The 19,336-nt window shown below is 36.6% G+C and overlaps 1 protein-coding gene across 2 annotated transcripts in view; it reads right to left on the reverse strand.

The window, feature by feature from the left end:
* The window catches only part of Pard3b (par-3 family cell polarity regulator beta), a 960,833-nt gene that overhangs the window by 602,486 nt on the left and 339,011 nt on the right, over positions 1-19,336 (reverse strand). For both annotated transcript variants that reach the window (XR_013109510.1, XM_034497678.3), the window contains exon 3: positions 3,440-3,611. Coding sequence is in view for 1 of the 2 variants with exons in the window: in XM_034497678.3 (XP_034353569.1) it covers positions 3,440-3,611 (172 nt within the window). In the remaining variant the exon portion in view is untranslated. The remainder of the gene's footprint in view (positions 1-3,439; positions 3,612-19,336) is intronic.

Below are 19,336 nucleotides of genomic sequence, written 5' to 3' on the forward strand. Positions count from 1 at the left end.
TGACATTAGAATTATGTTATTGCCCTTTGGTTTAAAACCTAGCTTGCAAATTAAGTATAAATGTACACACACACACACACACACACACACACAATTAGTTTATAAGACTTGGAATTGCATACCTTTTTAGGTTAGAGCAATATTTTCATTGAGTGAAAAACTGGGAGTTACTTGCTGTACATTTGCATATAGCATTGTCTCAAAGATTTAGACAGAATTTAAGCATTTGAGATTAGAGAGAACTAGCACATGAGAGCTTATCAGACAAACAAAAGCAAAGAAGAGAGTCAGGAAAAGGAAGCAGGATTTAAACAAACACATAGACAATTGAAAGAAATTGCTAAATAATAAATGGCTCACAGTGGCTTGCAGGTAGGATAAGCAACCATGAAATGTGATCAGAGATGAAGGCCTCACAGGGCAAGAGCCCATGAAGGCCTAAGGCTCCAAGTCTGGCATTGTCTAAGAATCCATCATGATAAGCTCCTGGAACAGATGTGCTATTTCTCTTCTGGCAAGCCCCTCCCTGGGTTGACACAAGAAGAAGCTGGGGTGCACCTCAAAACATAATGCAGTCACAGCCCAGAAGAGCCACTGATATGTACTGCCCAGCCCCATGCTGATGCAGTATAGACTACCTCCTATTGTAAGAACACCAATAGGAAAACGGAATGGGTGGAGACAGAACTCGTGTTATGTATTTAACTTCTCTATCAGAATAAAACTCTGAGGATTTTTTTTATAACTAAAATAAAGTATTTGAAAGACAACCATTTCTCTAAAGTTGTTTCAATTAAGAAGTTATGTGTGACAGTTGGTCTTCACTGTCAACTTAACCAGATTTGGAAATGCCTAGAAGACAGGCCTCTGCTTCCTAACTGTTAGCTCACTATGGCCAAATGTCTAATCTTCTTGTCAATTGTTTTGTTATAGAAAACAAGCAACATGAAAAAATGCTAGCTTCTGTCATTTTTAATCTATGACATCATTAAACTCAATGACATTGAATGTGTGAGTTTAAATGTTCAGCCTTTTTTGTGCTTCAGTTCATATCCTCAAAGTAATCTCCAAGAAAGTCTTAACAATAATTTATTCTATGAACAGCATCTTAGAAATAGTACAGTGAACTGGTTCCTAACATTTGAGCCAGCAAGAGTTCACATCCTGGTTCTGCCACCTACTCAGTGTGTGACTTGGATGAGATACTAAACTCTGTCCCAACTCCTCATCTGTGGAGAAAGAGAATATGAAAACATGACTAAACAACATTCATTCTTAAAAAAATTTGACCAATAAAGAAGTAAGTGTTGAAATCACTCAATATAGTCTCTTTACAGTAGTGACTGATAAGGACTCTATTGAATAAACAATATTATTTTTATTCCCATCTAATGAAAAAAGTCAGTTTCAAATAAAGAGGGGCTCATAAGAGATGGCTCAGAGGTTAAGAAAGTTTTTATGTAGTAGACTTGATTTTGGTTTCCATGTCCTTATCCAGTGGCTCACGGCTGTGAGCCTATAGCTCTAAGAAATTCAACATCCTATTCTAGCCTCTAATATAACACACACAAACACACAAACACAAACGAATAAAAATAAAGTAAGTCTTTTACAAATAAAAAAGAATCTACTTTGAAAAAAAGAGAATGTGAGTTGGGTTTTCTTCTTGGATTCAACACTACTATTTATTTTGATCAGATGGTCCAACAAAAGAAGGTGTGAAATAAAAAAGGGAAGCAAGCTTTCTGCCCTGAGAAACCCACAAGAGAAAGGTGGAAACAGGCTTCCCAAGGCAGGGATACCCTGAGTCTGTCTTTTGAAGCCCACAGCACTTGCTTATAAATAGAATATTAAAACAAGCAAGAGCAATTTTCTCTTTTCGTCTTCCCTTATTGCCTAATTTTCCTCTCATACCATTTGCATAATGGATAAAAAGGCATCCATTATGCAAATGAGCGATGGGGCTGCAAGGTTGCTGAAGCCACAAGCCTGGCTCCAGAAGAGGAGCAGCCGCCAACCAGCCCTTCACTATCTATGCAGACTGCTTTGTGAGCTTTGATTCCAAAATATGCAGGGAAATTATAAAGACCATAGGTCATTAATTTCCATTTGGTTTGTTTTAAAAGAGATACTACAGAAGCTTTTCAGAAAATCAAGACCAAACAAGGTTATTTGGTTCAGCTATATATAATAAATTTAACAGTAATTTTATTTTATTTTTTGAAACAACATCTCACTATGTAGCTTTGGCTGTCCTGGAACTCACTAGGTAGACAGACTGGCTTTGATCTCACAGATATCTGCCTGCCACTAAGTCCTGAGTCCTGCAATTAAAAACGTATATTAACATAGATGCCAACAACAAATATTGAACTTCAAGTGAAGGGGAAAGATTATTTTTACAATTTAAATATTTCCTATTGATGTGTGTGTGTGTGTGTGTGTGTGTGTGTGTGTGTGTGTGTATGTGTGTGTGTACATTTGTGCATGCATTCTAAGATATACCAGTGGAAATCAGAGGACAACTTGAAGGAGTTGGTTTTCTCCTTCCACCTTGTGGGTCCTAGGGATATACCTCTGGTCATTGTGATTACAGGAGTTTTATCAGCCCAACCTTCTTGCTAGCTAAGTTTTTACAAATTTAAGTGCATGCTCAACATTAAGAAAAAATTTATTCATTTTGAGAAGTGGGGATTGTGTCTGTGACATGAGAATTAGTCTAAATAAGTTCACTCAGATTATTATGTTCACAATTGACCCAAACAGAATATACTTTAAACACTGACAATTAGTGGGTTGTGGAAAGTGACATGTTATTAGATGGACCTCAACTTATTTCTAAAAAGTATCCACAAGAACAGATACATGATTTGGCAGAAATTTCAGAAGAATGCTTATTTTCCTTTCCTATACTTTTGAAACAAATATTAAGCCAAAGAATTCTGGATAAAACCACCAGGTAAACTGTTCTCCTTTTTGGAAAACAAAAATCAGGAGATTTCAAATTTCAAAACTAACTCCCCAACTGTTTTCTCCAATGTCTACCAAATATGTGAAGAAAACCAGGATGACTAAGACAGAAATGGAACCTTATCTCTAGTGTGGATTCCTAGGTAATCCTTAGCTTTTTCCAAATGACAAACTTTATAAAAACAGTGATTCTTCTCGGAAACAGACAAGCCGCATTCCTCACAGTCTGACTCCCAGTGTAATTGTTCTTGGGCATGCAATTGGGAGTCACTGTCAGTTCAAGATGAAAACTGCATCTCCTTACCTGAGTTCCAGCAGCAGAAAAGAGCCTTAGAAAAATAACTTAGGTGACAAACCAGATATCTTTATAAATAACAATATTAATATGATGAATTTCACAGAAAAGAAAGGCAGTAAGTTGATGCAATATGCAACCCGGTGGAAGGCATCATCTGGAAAATCCACTTACCTAACTTCAGAGCAGAAGGGGTTACTATGATTTCCCCTCCGATTGGTTTAAATGCAGCCAGTTGGGCAGCCACTTCTGTCTCGAAAGCTTCTGGGCTCTGCTGATCCACTGGGTTTCCACTGGGGCTCTCAATCTTTTGGAGTGGCTCTTGTTCGTCAAACACAGCAATCAGCTGCAAACAAGTCCAACAACATTAATTACTTTGTAGGACATGCTTATCACAGAGACACTGTGTCTAGTTGATTGTGATCTTTACTTGGTCTTAAAGCAAATGTCGCCTTAAAAAAATCTTGGAAGTTTTAATATTATTATGTCAAGACCCTTAAATCTGCAGTAATACAACCCCCACAATCACAGCAACAGAACATGATTAATGGTTTGCTCTTTGTCTATTCTTGAACTAGTCAGTTTGGGCCAGGTTTCATTACAGGAATGAAATGGCTGCCTCTTAACCTCTTTCCTCATGAATGCCTTCACCGTGTCTCTGTCTCTCTGTCAGTCTCAGTGTAAGTCTCTGTCTCTCTCATTGTCTCTGTATCTCTCACTGTGTCTCTCACTGTCTCTGTTTCTCTGTCCTGCAAAGGATTTAACTTACACCTTCACCCATGCTAGGTGTATACCCAGAGCTATACACATAGCCTCACTTATGACTTTAACCAATATGCCTAAAAGGTATCTGCTCCTAGGTCACAAAAAGAAAAGTTTAATACACAAAAGCTGAACAACAGAATACATTATAGAAATGTATATTCCAGTCACAAAGGGGTAAGGCATTTCCTTATGCATCTGTCTTTCTAACACAATCGAAATCCACACATGCTTGCAAATATAAAGAATGTTCATAGTTATAAATCCTATCTGCCCCAAGCATCCCATTGTTATACATGTCTTTGGTATCATTTTTTTTCTTCATAATGGAACTCATAGACTGGTTTAAGCCCAGTGAATGCTAAGTCCACTGACACTAACATCAGTTAGTTACTTAATTACTCCCAACTGCATATCTATTCTCATTTCCTTGAACATATTTATATATCTTTAATATAAAAAATCTGAAATGTTATTTTCCAGTCATTCTTCACAAAAAATTCAACATGTTCTCCTAATCACATGACACTATGGCACTGTAGTACAGAGAAGGCAGACTGCTGTGCTTATGGCAGGAGACTGTACTCGTATAAAAGAATTTTAAATGTTACTTGTTGGCTAAGGTAGCAAAGGCCAAATGCAAATTCAGGAGGCAGCTCTTGGTTGCTACTGTCAATCCAAAGAAATACAGTGTATATAATTTTGAAAACTGCTAGTAAATCTTTGGATATTTTTCATTCATTAAATAAGTCAAGTCTACTTATGATTCAGACATTTATCCAGAAAGGCACTCAAAGCCCCATTCATAGAAGAAACTTGTTGGCAATAGTATTAATAACAAAAATGCAGGGGTAACCAATCTTCATTTTTCAAAAGAAATGAACACAATTAGGAATATGTAAATTGGCTATTCAAAAATAATCTTCATAATTGTCTACTCATTTCCAGTATGGAGACTTTTTTAATTGGAAAACCCAACAATCCATTCACCACAGAAAAGAAATGCTTACTCCCAAGGCATTATTTTAATTCTTGAAATTGAGCACATGCATCTTCTATCTTTAATTGCTAGCACTGATGAACTGACTTGAGATATGACTTAAATAGATTAATAATGAAAGATTATTCTAGTATAAAAATAATCAGCAAAACTAGATCTTTGTAATAATCTGGCTAAAATGAAAGGTTTTACATTTTCAATTTTAACATAGAAAATAAAATAAAATTTTAAAATGTGGTTGAATTATTTTCTTCATGACTTCTATGCCATAATTATGATAATTATAATTTCAATTTTGCATATTGCGAATTCACATATATTCTGAATGTTCATTCTGACATGCTCATCAACCAGGCAGTGGGATATTGAATTGGTACTGTGAGCAGTTTTACGTAGAAGTAGTATCTTATTTTCAGGCTTCCTTCATCCTTAACTTTGAATATCATCCATGTGCTTTAAATATTATAGATTAAAAAAAAGAACATCAATCAGAAATATAATAAAAAGGTTAAAATTGGTATCTCATAATAGAAATCATTATATATACTTATTCTATAAAAACATTGCTATTACGTATACATTGTACTGAGAAAACCTTACAAAATCTACAGTTATACTACTACACCACGCATCTAATGGAAAAACACAGTTTTTTGGAGATTCTGTTTGCAATGGTTATGGACCAAACAGTCTCTAGTGATGGGATCAATAGTTTTCAGCCCAGAATTTTAGCTCCTTGAAAACTATGGAAATCAATGATAAATTAAAGAATGGCTCTAGTTGGGGCATGCCATGTTCTTTAAAAAAAAAAGAAAGAAAAACAAAAACCAAAGCAGAACAAAATAAACAAAACAAAAGCCAACTGAATTCCATTATTTGGAGATACAGCATTACATGGCTGTTTTGTAGATGATAAGTGTGGGATCTGGATGACTTCACATTGAATGATCTCTTCAGTTAATTAATTGCTTACTCTGTCTCCTAGTCTCATATTTGACAGGATTTATCACAGCAGAGCCTCATCTGGATCAACTGATGAAACAAAGACTACTCCTGGAAAGAACAGAGCCAGAACCACTTTCTGATGTCAAAAAACAAAACAAACAAACAAAAAAAATCAGTAGCCCAGTAGAACCAGATGATGAGGGCCTCTACCAGCTGGTCTCTATCTCAACAGCCACCATGCACACAGACTTACACTTGCTTTCAAACTGGTTAGTCATTTAAATCACAGGCTGGAGGTCCTTGTTAACTAAATCACTTGATTCACCAAGACATCAACATTACTAGGTATCAGAGTTTCAGGAAAACCCTGTTACGAAGAGAGGTACAGTGGTTACCATCAACTACTACGGCTGTTCTCTCAACAGAAGAGATATTGGCTTGACAGTATCTAGCATATAGAAGAGGCTGCCTGCATCCTCCACTTAAAACATACAGAGTTACCTCTTTCCAGAGAGAAAGGTCAGATTTGGAAGAAAAAAATGTATTTAAAATTTTCACATTAAAATTTTCACAAAGTTACTTTAGAGGCTACTATAACCCAAACTGTGCAAAATGCATATACAAAATATTTCACTTGATGTCTTCTCTCTGCTCATATGCTCTGCCAGCATGCCTTCTGTTCTCCTTCTGTGGTGCCATTGTTCTCATGTTACCAAGTGTAGCCATGACATTTTCAAATACCCATAAGCTCAGGGGATCTGTTTGCATGCCTGATTATAACCCAAACTTCTGCCCTCACAGATTTCTGTCTTTAGCCATCTAATTTCCAGATAGATTTAGGAAGGCCAGTACACAGAAATGTTATTAATTCATCTACCCAACAGAACTAAAATCCTTCTTGGGAAAAACAGGAAGATTTATGAAAACAGGAACCACACCATTTCTTGACACTGTATAGTAAACTGTGAAGACTCTGGAGAGGTTCTGATTCTGAATCTGCTCTTATGAAGGTCAAAACCACATCCAGGCTAATTCCCTGCTTGAGGTTAGGATGCTGCTGATCATTTTGTCACACTCTGCCTCCTCCTCATGTGGTTTTGAAAACATCACAGTGGCTAGGTGTCCCCTTCAATTCTCTAGGTGTTCAATTATATTTCTCTTCACTTATTCCTCTTTACTACCTTGTCTGATCTCTGAGGATGCTAAGTGATCTATGTCTACATTTGGGTATGGCCTCACATGTTTCCTACTTACCTATATATAGTACAGGCAAATAAATTCCACACTTATCAGACTTTTTGACCAAGCTTCAGGCTCACGTGATCAACTGCCCATTCTCTCCAAAACTATACGACAAAGTCCTTCAAATTTCTTTCCATACTCATTTATATCAAAACTAAGAGCAATTGTCAGGCCAAAAGCTGTGTAGCAATTCTTCACCTTTTGTCTCCCCTATAGCCACACATGGTCAATTTCTCAAAGACTCAATGACAAAAAACAAACAAACAGACAAACAGGTTTTTCCCAGCTCTCATTACCATTGCTATCAGCAATGTGGAGCTAGTTCCCAGATTTGCCACAAGGGACTTCTTGCTGTTCTCTTTCTACCTAGACATCTTTCCTTTAGTGGAGTGAATAACTCAACATTAATGAACATCTTGAGAATGCTGAGATCATGCCTGTCCTATGCTCATGTGCCTTCTCACCTCACATGGAGGAAGCACACACTTTTGCTATAGGCTCTGAGGTTCCAGGGCCTGTTATGCTCCTGACCACATGTTTGAATTGTATTCTCTCTTGTCCCCAGGACTGTATGAAGCTAGACTAACAGTTTGTACCTAACTTGCTGGCTGTTCTGTTATCTTCCTGGAATAGTTACCCACTGCATCTTACAAAGCTTATTATAAACTTCCAACATCTCTACTTTAATGCCAGGCTTTTTCCAACCTACCTTTATGACTTCCTTAGAGGATTTAGGACAGTCTCAATGATTTATATTTTCTCATTTTTCTAAATTCTTGACTATCTATTCTTACTTTATCAGTCTTGAAACTTCAAGAGGACAGTGGCTTTCAAGATACATGAGTCAGAACAATAAATACAACACAAGTATTTAATGAGTCAGAACAATAAATACAACACAAGTATTTACTGAATAACTGCAGTGAATGATAAGGTAAAAAATCTGCTAAAATCTGATGCATCAATTTTAAATTTATATATTCAAAATCTAAAATATCTTAAATTTCTTAATGTGAAGGGAACACATGTGTGCAAATGTGTTGTGTGGCTTGTGTTGTGTGGAGATTAAAAAAACCTATGTAGAGTCAGTTCTGTCCTTTCATCGTTTCCATAGGATATATCGATCAATCTATGAATTCAGATCAGACTTGCAAGGCACATTCCTTTACCTTTTGCTCACTAGCCCATGTTGCTATCTCTTAAAAATATTTCTTAGGTAAGAAAATGCATATATATATATATATATATATATATATATATATATATATATATTTGTTTAAAATATGTGTGCAGGGTGGAAAGTTAGGTGGACAGCAGTAGCAGTTTGGTCTTAAGTACTCCCTTGAGAACTTTCTTCTGACATCCCATTCAATGTGGAGGCATGGACTTTTCAGTGTGGAGGCACTATTCAATGTGGAGGTATGTACTATCCACCCAAAGTATCTTAAGAACAGATGTGAGTAAATCTGAGCAAGCAGAGACACAGACTGAAGCAGCATGCCATCATCTCAAAGTAAAGGGCCAGCTTTGTTCTACTTATGGAATCACAAACTCTGTGCTTTATCAAAGTGCTATTTACTGCAGGCCTTCCCAATCTTTTTTTTTTTTTACTAGTACCACTTCTGAATGGGAAACTTTTGTCTGTAGGCACATAGGTATATAAAAGTGTTATTTATACATATCAATTAACTCATGATGGAAGAATTTATTTTAATATATTTCTTTAAAATACATATGCTTTATTGAGAATGAAGCAATTTTAGTTACTAATGAGATACATAAGTTGTTTATTTTTACATAAAGAATTAAATTGGCCCCCTGAGCTCTATCACCTTCCCTCCTGAGAAGCCATGTTTGGCCCCAGGAGTACCAAGGTTAAATTCTGCCCTGACTATCCCCTGCCCCTAGGCTCTACCTGAGGGAGACACAGCAGAGGTGAGCTGTATTCTGTCCCCTAAGTTCCATTTACAGGACTGCCCTCTTTCTAAAAGTTCTACTGGGTGCTAGGAACATCCAGTTCCACCTGAGGCCCAGTCAGCAGAGGTGAGTGGCATGTTGTTCCCTGAGCTCCATCATCAGGCCCTAGGCTCTGCCTGACTCTCTGAGGAGTCCTGTTGGCATCAGGACCATCCATGGAACACCAGGAAACACCAGGGACAACCAGATGGCTAAAGGTCAGTGTAAGAACACAAGCAAGAAGAGCCAGGGCAATATGGTACCATAATTACCCAGCAAGTCCCATACCACTACAGCAAGCCCTTGGATATTCAAACACAGCTGAAGCACAAAAGGATGACCTTAAATCCAATCTAATAAAGATGATAAAAGACTTCATAGAGGAAATGAATAAATCCCTTAAAGAAACACAGGAAATGCAATCAAATTGGTGAAGGGAATAAATACAGCTGATCGAGATCTGAAAATGGAAATGGAAACAATAAAGAAAACACACACTGAGGCAATCCTGTAGATGAAAAATTTAGGAAAAAGAAGAAGAACTACAGATGTATACATCACCAACAGAATAGAGGAAATGGAAGAGAGAATCTCAGGCATAGAGGATGCTTTTGAAGAAATCAAAATATCATAATTGACTTAAAGAAAACGTTAAATCTAAAAAGTTCCTGACACAAAACATTCAAAAAATCTTGGATGCTATGACCAAACCCAAGAACAATAGGAATAAAAGTAGAAGCCTTCCATCTCCATGAAAATATTTTCAACAAAACCATAGAAAACTTTCCCAACATAAAGAGATGCCTATAAACATACAAGAAACCTACAGAACACCAAATAGATTATACCAGAAAAAAAAAAAACAAAAAACTCTCCAACCACATAATAATCAAAACACTAAATGTATAGAACAAAAAAGAATATTAAAAGCTAGACTGGGGAAAAGGTACAGTAGCAAATAAAGGCATATCTATCAGAATTACATCTGATTTTTCAACAGACTCTAAAAGGTATAAGGGCCTGGGCAGACATGTTTAAGACACCAAGAGGAACAAATGTCAGCCCAGACTACAATATCCAGCAAAATTTTTAATCAACATATATAGAGAAAACAAGATATTTTAAAACAAAATCAAGTTTAAACACTATTGATCCACAAATCCAGTCCTACAAAAGATAGTAGAAGGAAAAACTTCAAAACAAGGAGGATAACTACACCCAAGAAAACACAGAAAATACCACCAAAACCAAAAGAAGGAACACACACACACACACACACTTCCAGCACCATCAAAATAATAGAAATTAACAGTTATTGGTAAATTAAGATCTTTTAACATCAATGAACTAAAATCCCCAATAAAAAGACACAGGCTAACAGAATGGATACAAAACAAGACCCATCATTCTGCTGTATACAAGAAACACACCTCAGCAACAATGATAGACATTACCTCATAGTCGAGGGCTGGGGAAAAGTTTTTCAAGCAAATGGACCCAAGAAACAAGATGGAGTAGACAATTTTAATCTTTAATAAAATAAACTTTCAACCAAAATTAATCAAAATAGATGAAGAAGGACACTTCACACTCATCAAAAGAAAAATTCACCAAGATGACATCTCAATTATGAGTGCTTATGCTGAAATGGAAGAGCACCCACATTCATAAAGGAAACATTACTAAAGATTAAGTATCACACTAAACCCTACTGATTTGTAGTGGGAGACTTCAACACCACTCTCTCACCAATGTACATATCCTAGAGACAGAAACATAATAGAGAAATAATGAAACAAACAGATGTTATGAAGCAAATGGATCTAACAAATACTTTAGAACATTTCACCCAAACAAAAAAGAATATACCTTCTTCTCAGCACCCTAGGAAACCTTCTCCAAAGATGACTATATTCTCAGTTGCAAAGCAAGTCTCAACACATACAAGAAAATTTAAATAACCCTTTGTATCTCTAATCAGACCACCACCATGATTAAAGCTGCATTTCAACAACAAAAAGCCTATGACCTCATGGAAAATTAACAGCTTTGTATTCAATGACCACTGGGTCAGAGAAGAAATAAAGAAAGTAATCAAAGACTTTCTAGAATTTGAAGAAAATGGAGGCACAACAGACACAAACTAATGGGATACAATGAAAGTAGTGTTAAGAGGAAAATTCATAGCACTAAATGCCTTCATAAGGAAATTGGAGAGATCTCCCATGAGCAGCTTAACAACAAACCTGAAATCTCTAGAATAGAAATAAATGAACATGCACAAGAGGAGATATCAAACTAAGGGATGAAATCAATAAGCTTGAAACAAAGAGAAAAATACAAAGAAATAATGAAACCATGAGCTGTTTCTTTGAGAAAATCAACAAGATAGAAAAACCCTTAGCCAAACTAACTAAAAGGCAGAGAGACAGTATCAAAATTAACAAGATCAGAAATGAAAAGGGGGATATAACAGAACACTGAGAAAATACAAAGAATTGTTTATGTCTTACTTTAAAAGCATGTACTCCACAAAATTAGAAAATTCAAATGAAATGGATGATTTTCTAGATAGATACCAATTACCAAACCAAAATCAAGATCAGGTAAACTATCTGAATAATCCTATAACCCCTAAGGAAATAGAAGCATTCATTAAAAGTCTTCCAACCAAAAGAAGCTTTGGGCCAGATGGTTTTAATGCACAATTCTACTATACTTTCAAAGAAGAGAAAATTCCAATATGCCTCAAAGTATTCCACAAAGTAGAAATCGAAGGAACATTGCTAATCTCACTCTATAAGGCCATAGTCACCCTGATACCTAAACTATACAAAGACTCAATACCAAAGGGAGAAAAAAAGCAGAGAGAGAGAGAGAGAGAGAGAGAGAGAGAGAGAGAGAGAGAAAGAGAGAGAGAATATTTTAGATGAATTTCCCTTGTGAATATTGATGCAAAAATGCTCAATAAAATATTTGCAAATTGAATCCTAGAACACATAAAAGCATCATCTGCCATGATCAAATAGGCTTCACAATAGGGATTGCAGGGCTGGTTCAATATATGAAAATCCATCAATGAAATTCGCAATATAAACAAACTGAAAGAAAAATAACCTACATGATCATCTCATTAGATGTTGAAAAAGCCTTTGACAAATTCCAACATCCCTTAATAATAAAAGTTTTGGGGAGATCAGAGATACAAGTCTCATATCTAAACACAATAAAGGTAATTTACAGAAAGCCCACATCCACATAAATGGAGAGAAACTTAAAGCAATTATACAAAAATCAGAATAAGAAAAACTGTTCACTCTCTCCCTATCTCTTCTATATAATACTTGAACTTATAGCTAGAGCAATTAGACAATTAAAGGAGATCAACAGGACACAAATAGGAAAGGGAGAAGTCAAAGTATATCTACAGATGATATGATAGTATATATAAGTGACCCCCAAAATTCTATCAGAGAACTCATATAGCTGGTAAACACCTTCAGTTAAGTGGCTGAATAAAAAATTAACTGAAAAAAATCTATAGTCACCCTTTATACAAATAAAAAATGGGTTGAGAAAGAAATTCAGGGAAAACAGCCTTCACAATAGCCACAAATAATACAAAATATTTTGACATATCTCTGACCAAGGACTTAAAGACCTGTGTGACAAGAACTTCTAGACTCTGAAGAAACAAAATAACAAAGATATCAGAAGATGGAAAGATCTCCCATGGTCATGGATGGGTAGGATTAACAGTAAAAATGTCTATCTTACCAAAAGCAATCTACAGATTCAGTGCAATTATCACCAAAATTATAATGCAATTCTTCATAGACCTGGAAAAACCAACTTCTTAAGTAAAAAAATTAAAAATTCAGGACAGTTAAAACAATCTGAGTATGACCTTCCCTGATTTCAAGCTGTACTACAGAGCAATAGTAATAAAAACCTATATGGTATTGGGATAAAAACAGGTTCATCCATGGAATAGGATCAATTATGTTCATAGCAGCTTTAATTGTAATAGCCAGAAACTTGAAACAACCTAGATGTCCCTAAATTTGAGAATACATTTTTTAAAAAAATGTGGTACTTCTACATAATGTGACACTACTCATCTATTAAAACATGGATATTATAAGACTTGCAGGCAGATGGATGGAACTAGAAAATATCATCTCAAATGGGTGTGTTTTCCACAACTAAATCTTTGTGGTTTTATTAGAGCAGAAATCTTTGTATGTATACTAAAAAACACAGCAACCTATAACACACAAATATGAGCCAAGGTGTCTTAGGTGGCTTTTGCTTGTGTTCCATGCACCACTTTGGATGCCATGTCCAGGCCAGAGTGCACATGACATGATGTGTTCAGCACAAAGGCTGAACTCATGTCACAGAGTACATTATAGGAAGGCACTACAAGAAACCACCTGATTTCACTAAATCAGTGCACTTGATTTAGGTTTAACTTTTGGTCACTGTATGTTAGAGAACCTTCTAATGTTGCCATTTTTGTTACCTCCCACATTTAGATACAGGACCTCATATAGAGTCACAAAGCATAAGTTTTGGAAGCTGTATTTGATTATATGGTTTCTGTATCACTGTTTGAGGAGTCAGGTGTAGTATACCTCTCAAGAATATAATATATTCTAAACAAAAAAAAGTCAAGAAAACAGAAGAAAATTGCAACTTGCTATGTTATATGTAAAGTCTTATTCTTAAGGCAGATTTAATTGCTAATATGAGTGTTGTTCTAAATTTAATGATTAGGGCTAAGTTTTGGAAAGTACAGTGTCCCTTTCCCTGAGACATCTAAAATGATTATCTGAGAGTCTCTATGGAAATAATGAGACTTTAGTGTAGAGATTATTTCTGCCTTGTACTTATTTTGTCCTTTGTAGGGATAAAGAGAATGAAAAAGTCAACAATAGTAAACACAAAGACTCAAATAAAACAACTTGGTATAATTCATACTACACCCCTAAATAACAGATATGATCAAAAGGCAATTTTATTCCAGCACTATTACCCATGGGCTCAGATCTGCTTTCATATTTGAACCAAATGGCTATGATGACCAGTTAGATGTTGCTTCCTCACCAACCAGTAAGGTATGTGTGTTTCTGGGTGAGGAGACAATATTAATTGACTTGCTAATATTCCCAGCATCCCGAGCACATAGCATGGCATCTGGAACACATTGATGGTTACATTTAATTTTTCTTTCTTTACACAGAGATCATTTGCTGGCCTGCAGACTGAGTCCCACTTGACTTGTTTATCCGCATCCTGCATTCTCTTTGCTGTTCTCTTTAATCTGTTCATCACAGTATTGACAGAGGAACACAGGCACTGCCAAGATCAAACACATCAAATGGGCAATTCTGATTCTTCTTTTTATTCTCCTTACTTTTCATCACACAAGAACATCCAACCCGTAGAGGTGCAAGGCTGCTGCTCTGCCCAGCCCTGCACAGTTTGTATACTGCTTCCATATGGCCATAACTCCAAGTGCCTTAGTGATGTCTGTAGTTTCTACACTGACAAGTAAACATTTTAACAATAAAGCCACCAAGTGCTTCGACTGCAGATTCCCTCAGTACTCATCCTGGGGTTTATTCTCTTGTCAACCTGCACATTCTGTCACTTTTATAGCCTGTATTTTTATAATCTGATGTTATTATCTTTAGCCTGTGTAGAGAATGAAAAAGAACCAGCCAAATGCTCACAGACTATAATAAACTGTACTTATAAAGGCATTTTTATTAGTAATTGCATGAAGAAACATGTGATTCTATTTTAATTACATGTCAAATGAACTAATGAACTAATATAAAGAAAGGCTTAATTTCCATACTGAGCTCTTTGGGTTAAAGTGTTGAACTTAACAAATTGCCACATTTACTATTTTCTACATATTCCATGTAGCCAGAAACTGTACAGTAAAATTAAAAGACAAAGAACAGAATCCGATAACACAAGTTTGGACTCATTCATCTCAAATCTTAATACATGCAATTAGTTCTAAGCAAGACTGTGAACTTACAAGTCAAGGTAGCACAACATGGCCAGTGAGTGGGGCCTGAAGACAGCTGGCATCAAACTGAAATCCAGGCTTCTGCTTGGAACTAAGAGACAACTGCTGATTTGATGCCACTTGAACAAAGGTTTCAAAATAGGTTCTTCTCTATAGCATCTTGACATCTCAAACCATTGCATCCCATCTTAGACTTTAGCAGCTCCACAGTAGTGTCTCCTCAGACAGGAGCACCGAGCTTAGTACCCACAGACTCAGTACTAAATGGCTTCCTTGCCAAATATGTCAATCTGCACTCAGTAAATGAGACAATCCTATTTCCATTTCCTTCTCAAACTGAAAATTCATAACTGGGGCCTTCCTAAACTTCGTAGCTTTAAGCTTCAAGTGAAAGAAAAATAACATGATTTCTTTAGCTGTGCTTAAGAGCGCTATTCATCCTTATCACATTTGAAAGAGCTTCAGTGTAAATTGTCCCATAACAAGAAATACGCCTATTGAGAAGCCATCCATATTTCAACCCCAAATACACTTACCTCCTTTAATTATGTAGCAAGCTGCTAAGAAGTCAGGTATATGTTAAACACATTAGATTGAATTATTTTCTTCCTCTGAATGACTTGAATTAAAATTTTAAAGTGGTATGTAACCACTTGACAAGTTTGAGCAAATCTTGAATTTGTTTTCCCTGCATTTTTTAACTTCCTTTTTGAAAACAGCTCACCATTTATTACACAGCATTCACAACTCATGTTTAATCTGCACAAGGGAATCCTGACTCCCAGGGAGGCCAAGCAGCAACCATAAAATCTTAATCCAGGGGTAACTGGGGCATAGCTATGGGGAAAGTGTGTGGATGCAGATTCAAAACCAAAAAAAAAAAAAAAAAAAAAAAACCAAGCATCACCAGGACAACACAGATGTCAAGAAAATTTAAAACTCAATATATTTGCTCATATAATAATAATAATAATGATAATAATAATGATAATGATGATAATGATAATAATTGTTATTATATAAATATCATATATTATAAAATGAAATTATAATATTATAAAAATTATAATAAAAGAAATAATAATATTTCTTTTGCTCCAGAACCAAATATATTAACAATACCAGATATACAAAAAAACTGAAAGACAAAGTCCTTGAGTTTAAAAAGCTAGAAAATTCTCAAAGATGATCCCAATCCACTGGCTGGCTTCACTTGCCATTTACCCAATAGAGCACTGCATAGTTCCTCAATCTTTTTCAATCTCTAGGGCTTTGAAGGTCTTCAGAAAGCATATAGTATTAGAAATGAAGACATGAAATATGGTGTCATGTTGGAAATGCACAGATACACACACACACAGATACACATACTTTGAAAGGACTCTATGTAACATTTGAAATGAAAATAGTACATGGAAAATCATCTCATAATTAGAAGGTGTCTCATGCATTTACAATATAAGCAATGATCAGATTCAGTATTGTTCAGCTGTCTTAGCTTTATTTTGTATAGCATTCTAAAATGAGTATTCTCTGGCTAACCTAATACATAAAATTAACACTGTCTCAGAAACATATGCCCTCAGAAAGTTCATTGCCAAGGTGGAGCACAGCCCTCTTGGGAGAAGCAGAACTATAGGCTGAGTTCTCTGTGTAGGGACCATTCCATTACAGTCGAACAGGACACTGCCACGACCCTAGCCTTCTAACCTTCAGAAGGGCCTCCACAGCTATGACCCTTCCATCCTAGCCTTTAGCATTTAAACACAATGCTAGAGATACTGTGGCAGTGGTCTTTCTGTCACCAGATCTGAGTATGGTCACAGTTCAGCTTCAAATTCATGGTAGCCTATTTAGAATTTTTCACTACAGAGCCTTTTATAGACTTTCTGGTTTTCCTGCGACACTGTGTCCATGCCTCTTTGCCCACCTGTCATGTAGCAGAGGATCTTCATTTACCTGCTTCTATCTAAATATAGATACTCAGCTTAAAAACATGAGTCACACCACTAAAATAGACTTAATGAAGACTTTGATTTACAAAAAAAAAAACAGAAAGAACGTCTCTTAGGAGAATGCAGGTTAGCTCACAGAAACAAGGAAAAGAAAGCAGTGTGGGCAGAAAAGGTCAGAGCAGAGACAAATGCACACTATAAGATGCCATTCTGCCGATGACATCATGGCTGCTACCACTGTAGCCCTTAGTGGCTAGGACTGCTTTCCATAGTCAGACATTTAGTATTCATGAAACACACTTAGACGTGAGAGAATGGGGTGAAGCATAATTGGACATCATATTCTGAACTCCTACTGCACTGCTTTGTGCATGGAAAAATACCACCCAGGCAGAGGACTGATCAGTGTTCTCTCCCGAATCCCTGAGGGAGAACAATACCTCAAGTACAGGCTTTGTTCTCTCTCCTGCACACACCAGCTCCATCAGTTCTGACTTCTCAACACTTAGGTCACCCTCACAACCATGTGTGCAAAACAGCCTCTGTCCATCCTTGAGGTTCAGGAGGAAATTGAATTTTACCATTTTCCATCTAAAATTTACTTAGTAAATCATGGTTCCAATTCTGTTTCCTGATAGACTGCATCTATGTATTGGATTTTCTTCTAGAGCAAATTTTATGAAATGGTAAAACTAATTTGTCCAACCACATGCCCAGTTTAGAAACAAGCACAACTGTGCAGTGTTCCCTGTACCATCTGACTGTTAGGAGAACTCAGCTTTATTTCCCTAATGACTGCGATGCTCAGTGTATTGCTTAAGTTTTTGGATTAATGAGTAGGCAATCAAATGTGATTTTAAGTCATGAATATAACAAACATACTATTCATTTATTTTGACAAGTATTTTAATTCATGAGACTTGGCTACAAATACAGCAGCCAATTTTGTAAAATGGGGGAAAAAAAGAAACATCTGCCTTTAAGACAACCCAGCAACTCTTAAATAAACCTCTATAGAAAATTATGGCAAACCCAGAACCTTCTAAAGACAATAAATTGAGAGCTCCTAGGGGGAATAAAAACCAATGAATTCTTACAACATCCTCAGACATATCTAAGAAATGCCTTACACACACTTGAGCTGTGTGAATGAACATTCTCATCACCACTAGGAATATCCTAGGAAAATAGCTCAGTGCTAGCCTGAGGCAGGTGCAGTGAGCATACCTGTCCCCAGGTCTGTCATCCTAGTATCCAAACACACAGATTTTGGCAGCTTTCTGTGCCCTTTTTGTAACCCTGTATCTTAGGCCTGGGATTCCTCTAGGCAGACAAGGCAGTGATCATAGTCCAAACAGAGATGGTCACAACTCCTAAAAATCAACTGGTGATGAATTGATACTGTGTTTCAACAGGTTCAACAGAGTCAGGGAACTGACTCTTTAGCGTGTATATTTTAGCACATTTGCCCAAGTACTGGCTGACTGGCATCATGACACATCCAGGTCCGATGATGTTCTACCCTCTCTACCGTTTCATGTTCTACCTCTCTACCGATGATGTTCTACCCTCTCTACCCTCTCTACCGTTTCTGAGCTACTGGTAGAGATGGAAAAGGTCAGCATGAGCCTGCCTGGGGGGCGAGGAGGCACTTCTCCCTCTTATTCCAGATGGACTCAGGCATTCCTTGTCATGGGTGACAAGCCTTTGAAGCTGATATTTAAACAAATTAACACTGTATTTGCAGGTGGGTTTGGCTGCTGGACTCCTTGTGTCTGAGTGGAGCTAACCTTTCCTCTAGCTTCTAATTGCCCTCCATCTCCTTTGCTGGTGATGACGTGGCTAGCCCTGCTGGGATGGCTGTTGACTTAGGGAACATCTAAATGTCACAATTTGTAATTATGATTGTGGGTGTATCAAACTCACGTTGAATGAGGCCTCACTAATTGGGGCCGCAGACAACCAGGCTGGAGCCCTGCCTCTCTCTCGGTCACAGGTGGTTTGTTATCCCTAACAGTAGTTGCATATTGGGTTCTGTATCTACTTCCACAATGGTAGTCTTTGAAAGGTAGTAGTAAATTGGAAGGTTCTAAAATATATTATACAGGCACAGAAACCATGATCCAGTTCTAAGACTGAAATGTACTGTCTATACTTAATGGCAA

This window comes from Arvicanthis niloticus, chromosome 3, assembly GCF_011762505.2.
Source record: "Arvicanthis niloticus isolate mArvNil1 chromosome 3, mArvNil1.pat.X, whole genome shotgun sequence".
Taxonomy (NCBI): domain Eukaryota; kingdom Metazoa; phylum Chordata; class Mammalia; order Rodentia; family Muridae; genus Arvicanthis; species Arvicanthis niloticus.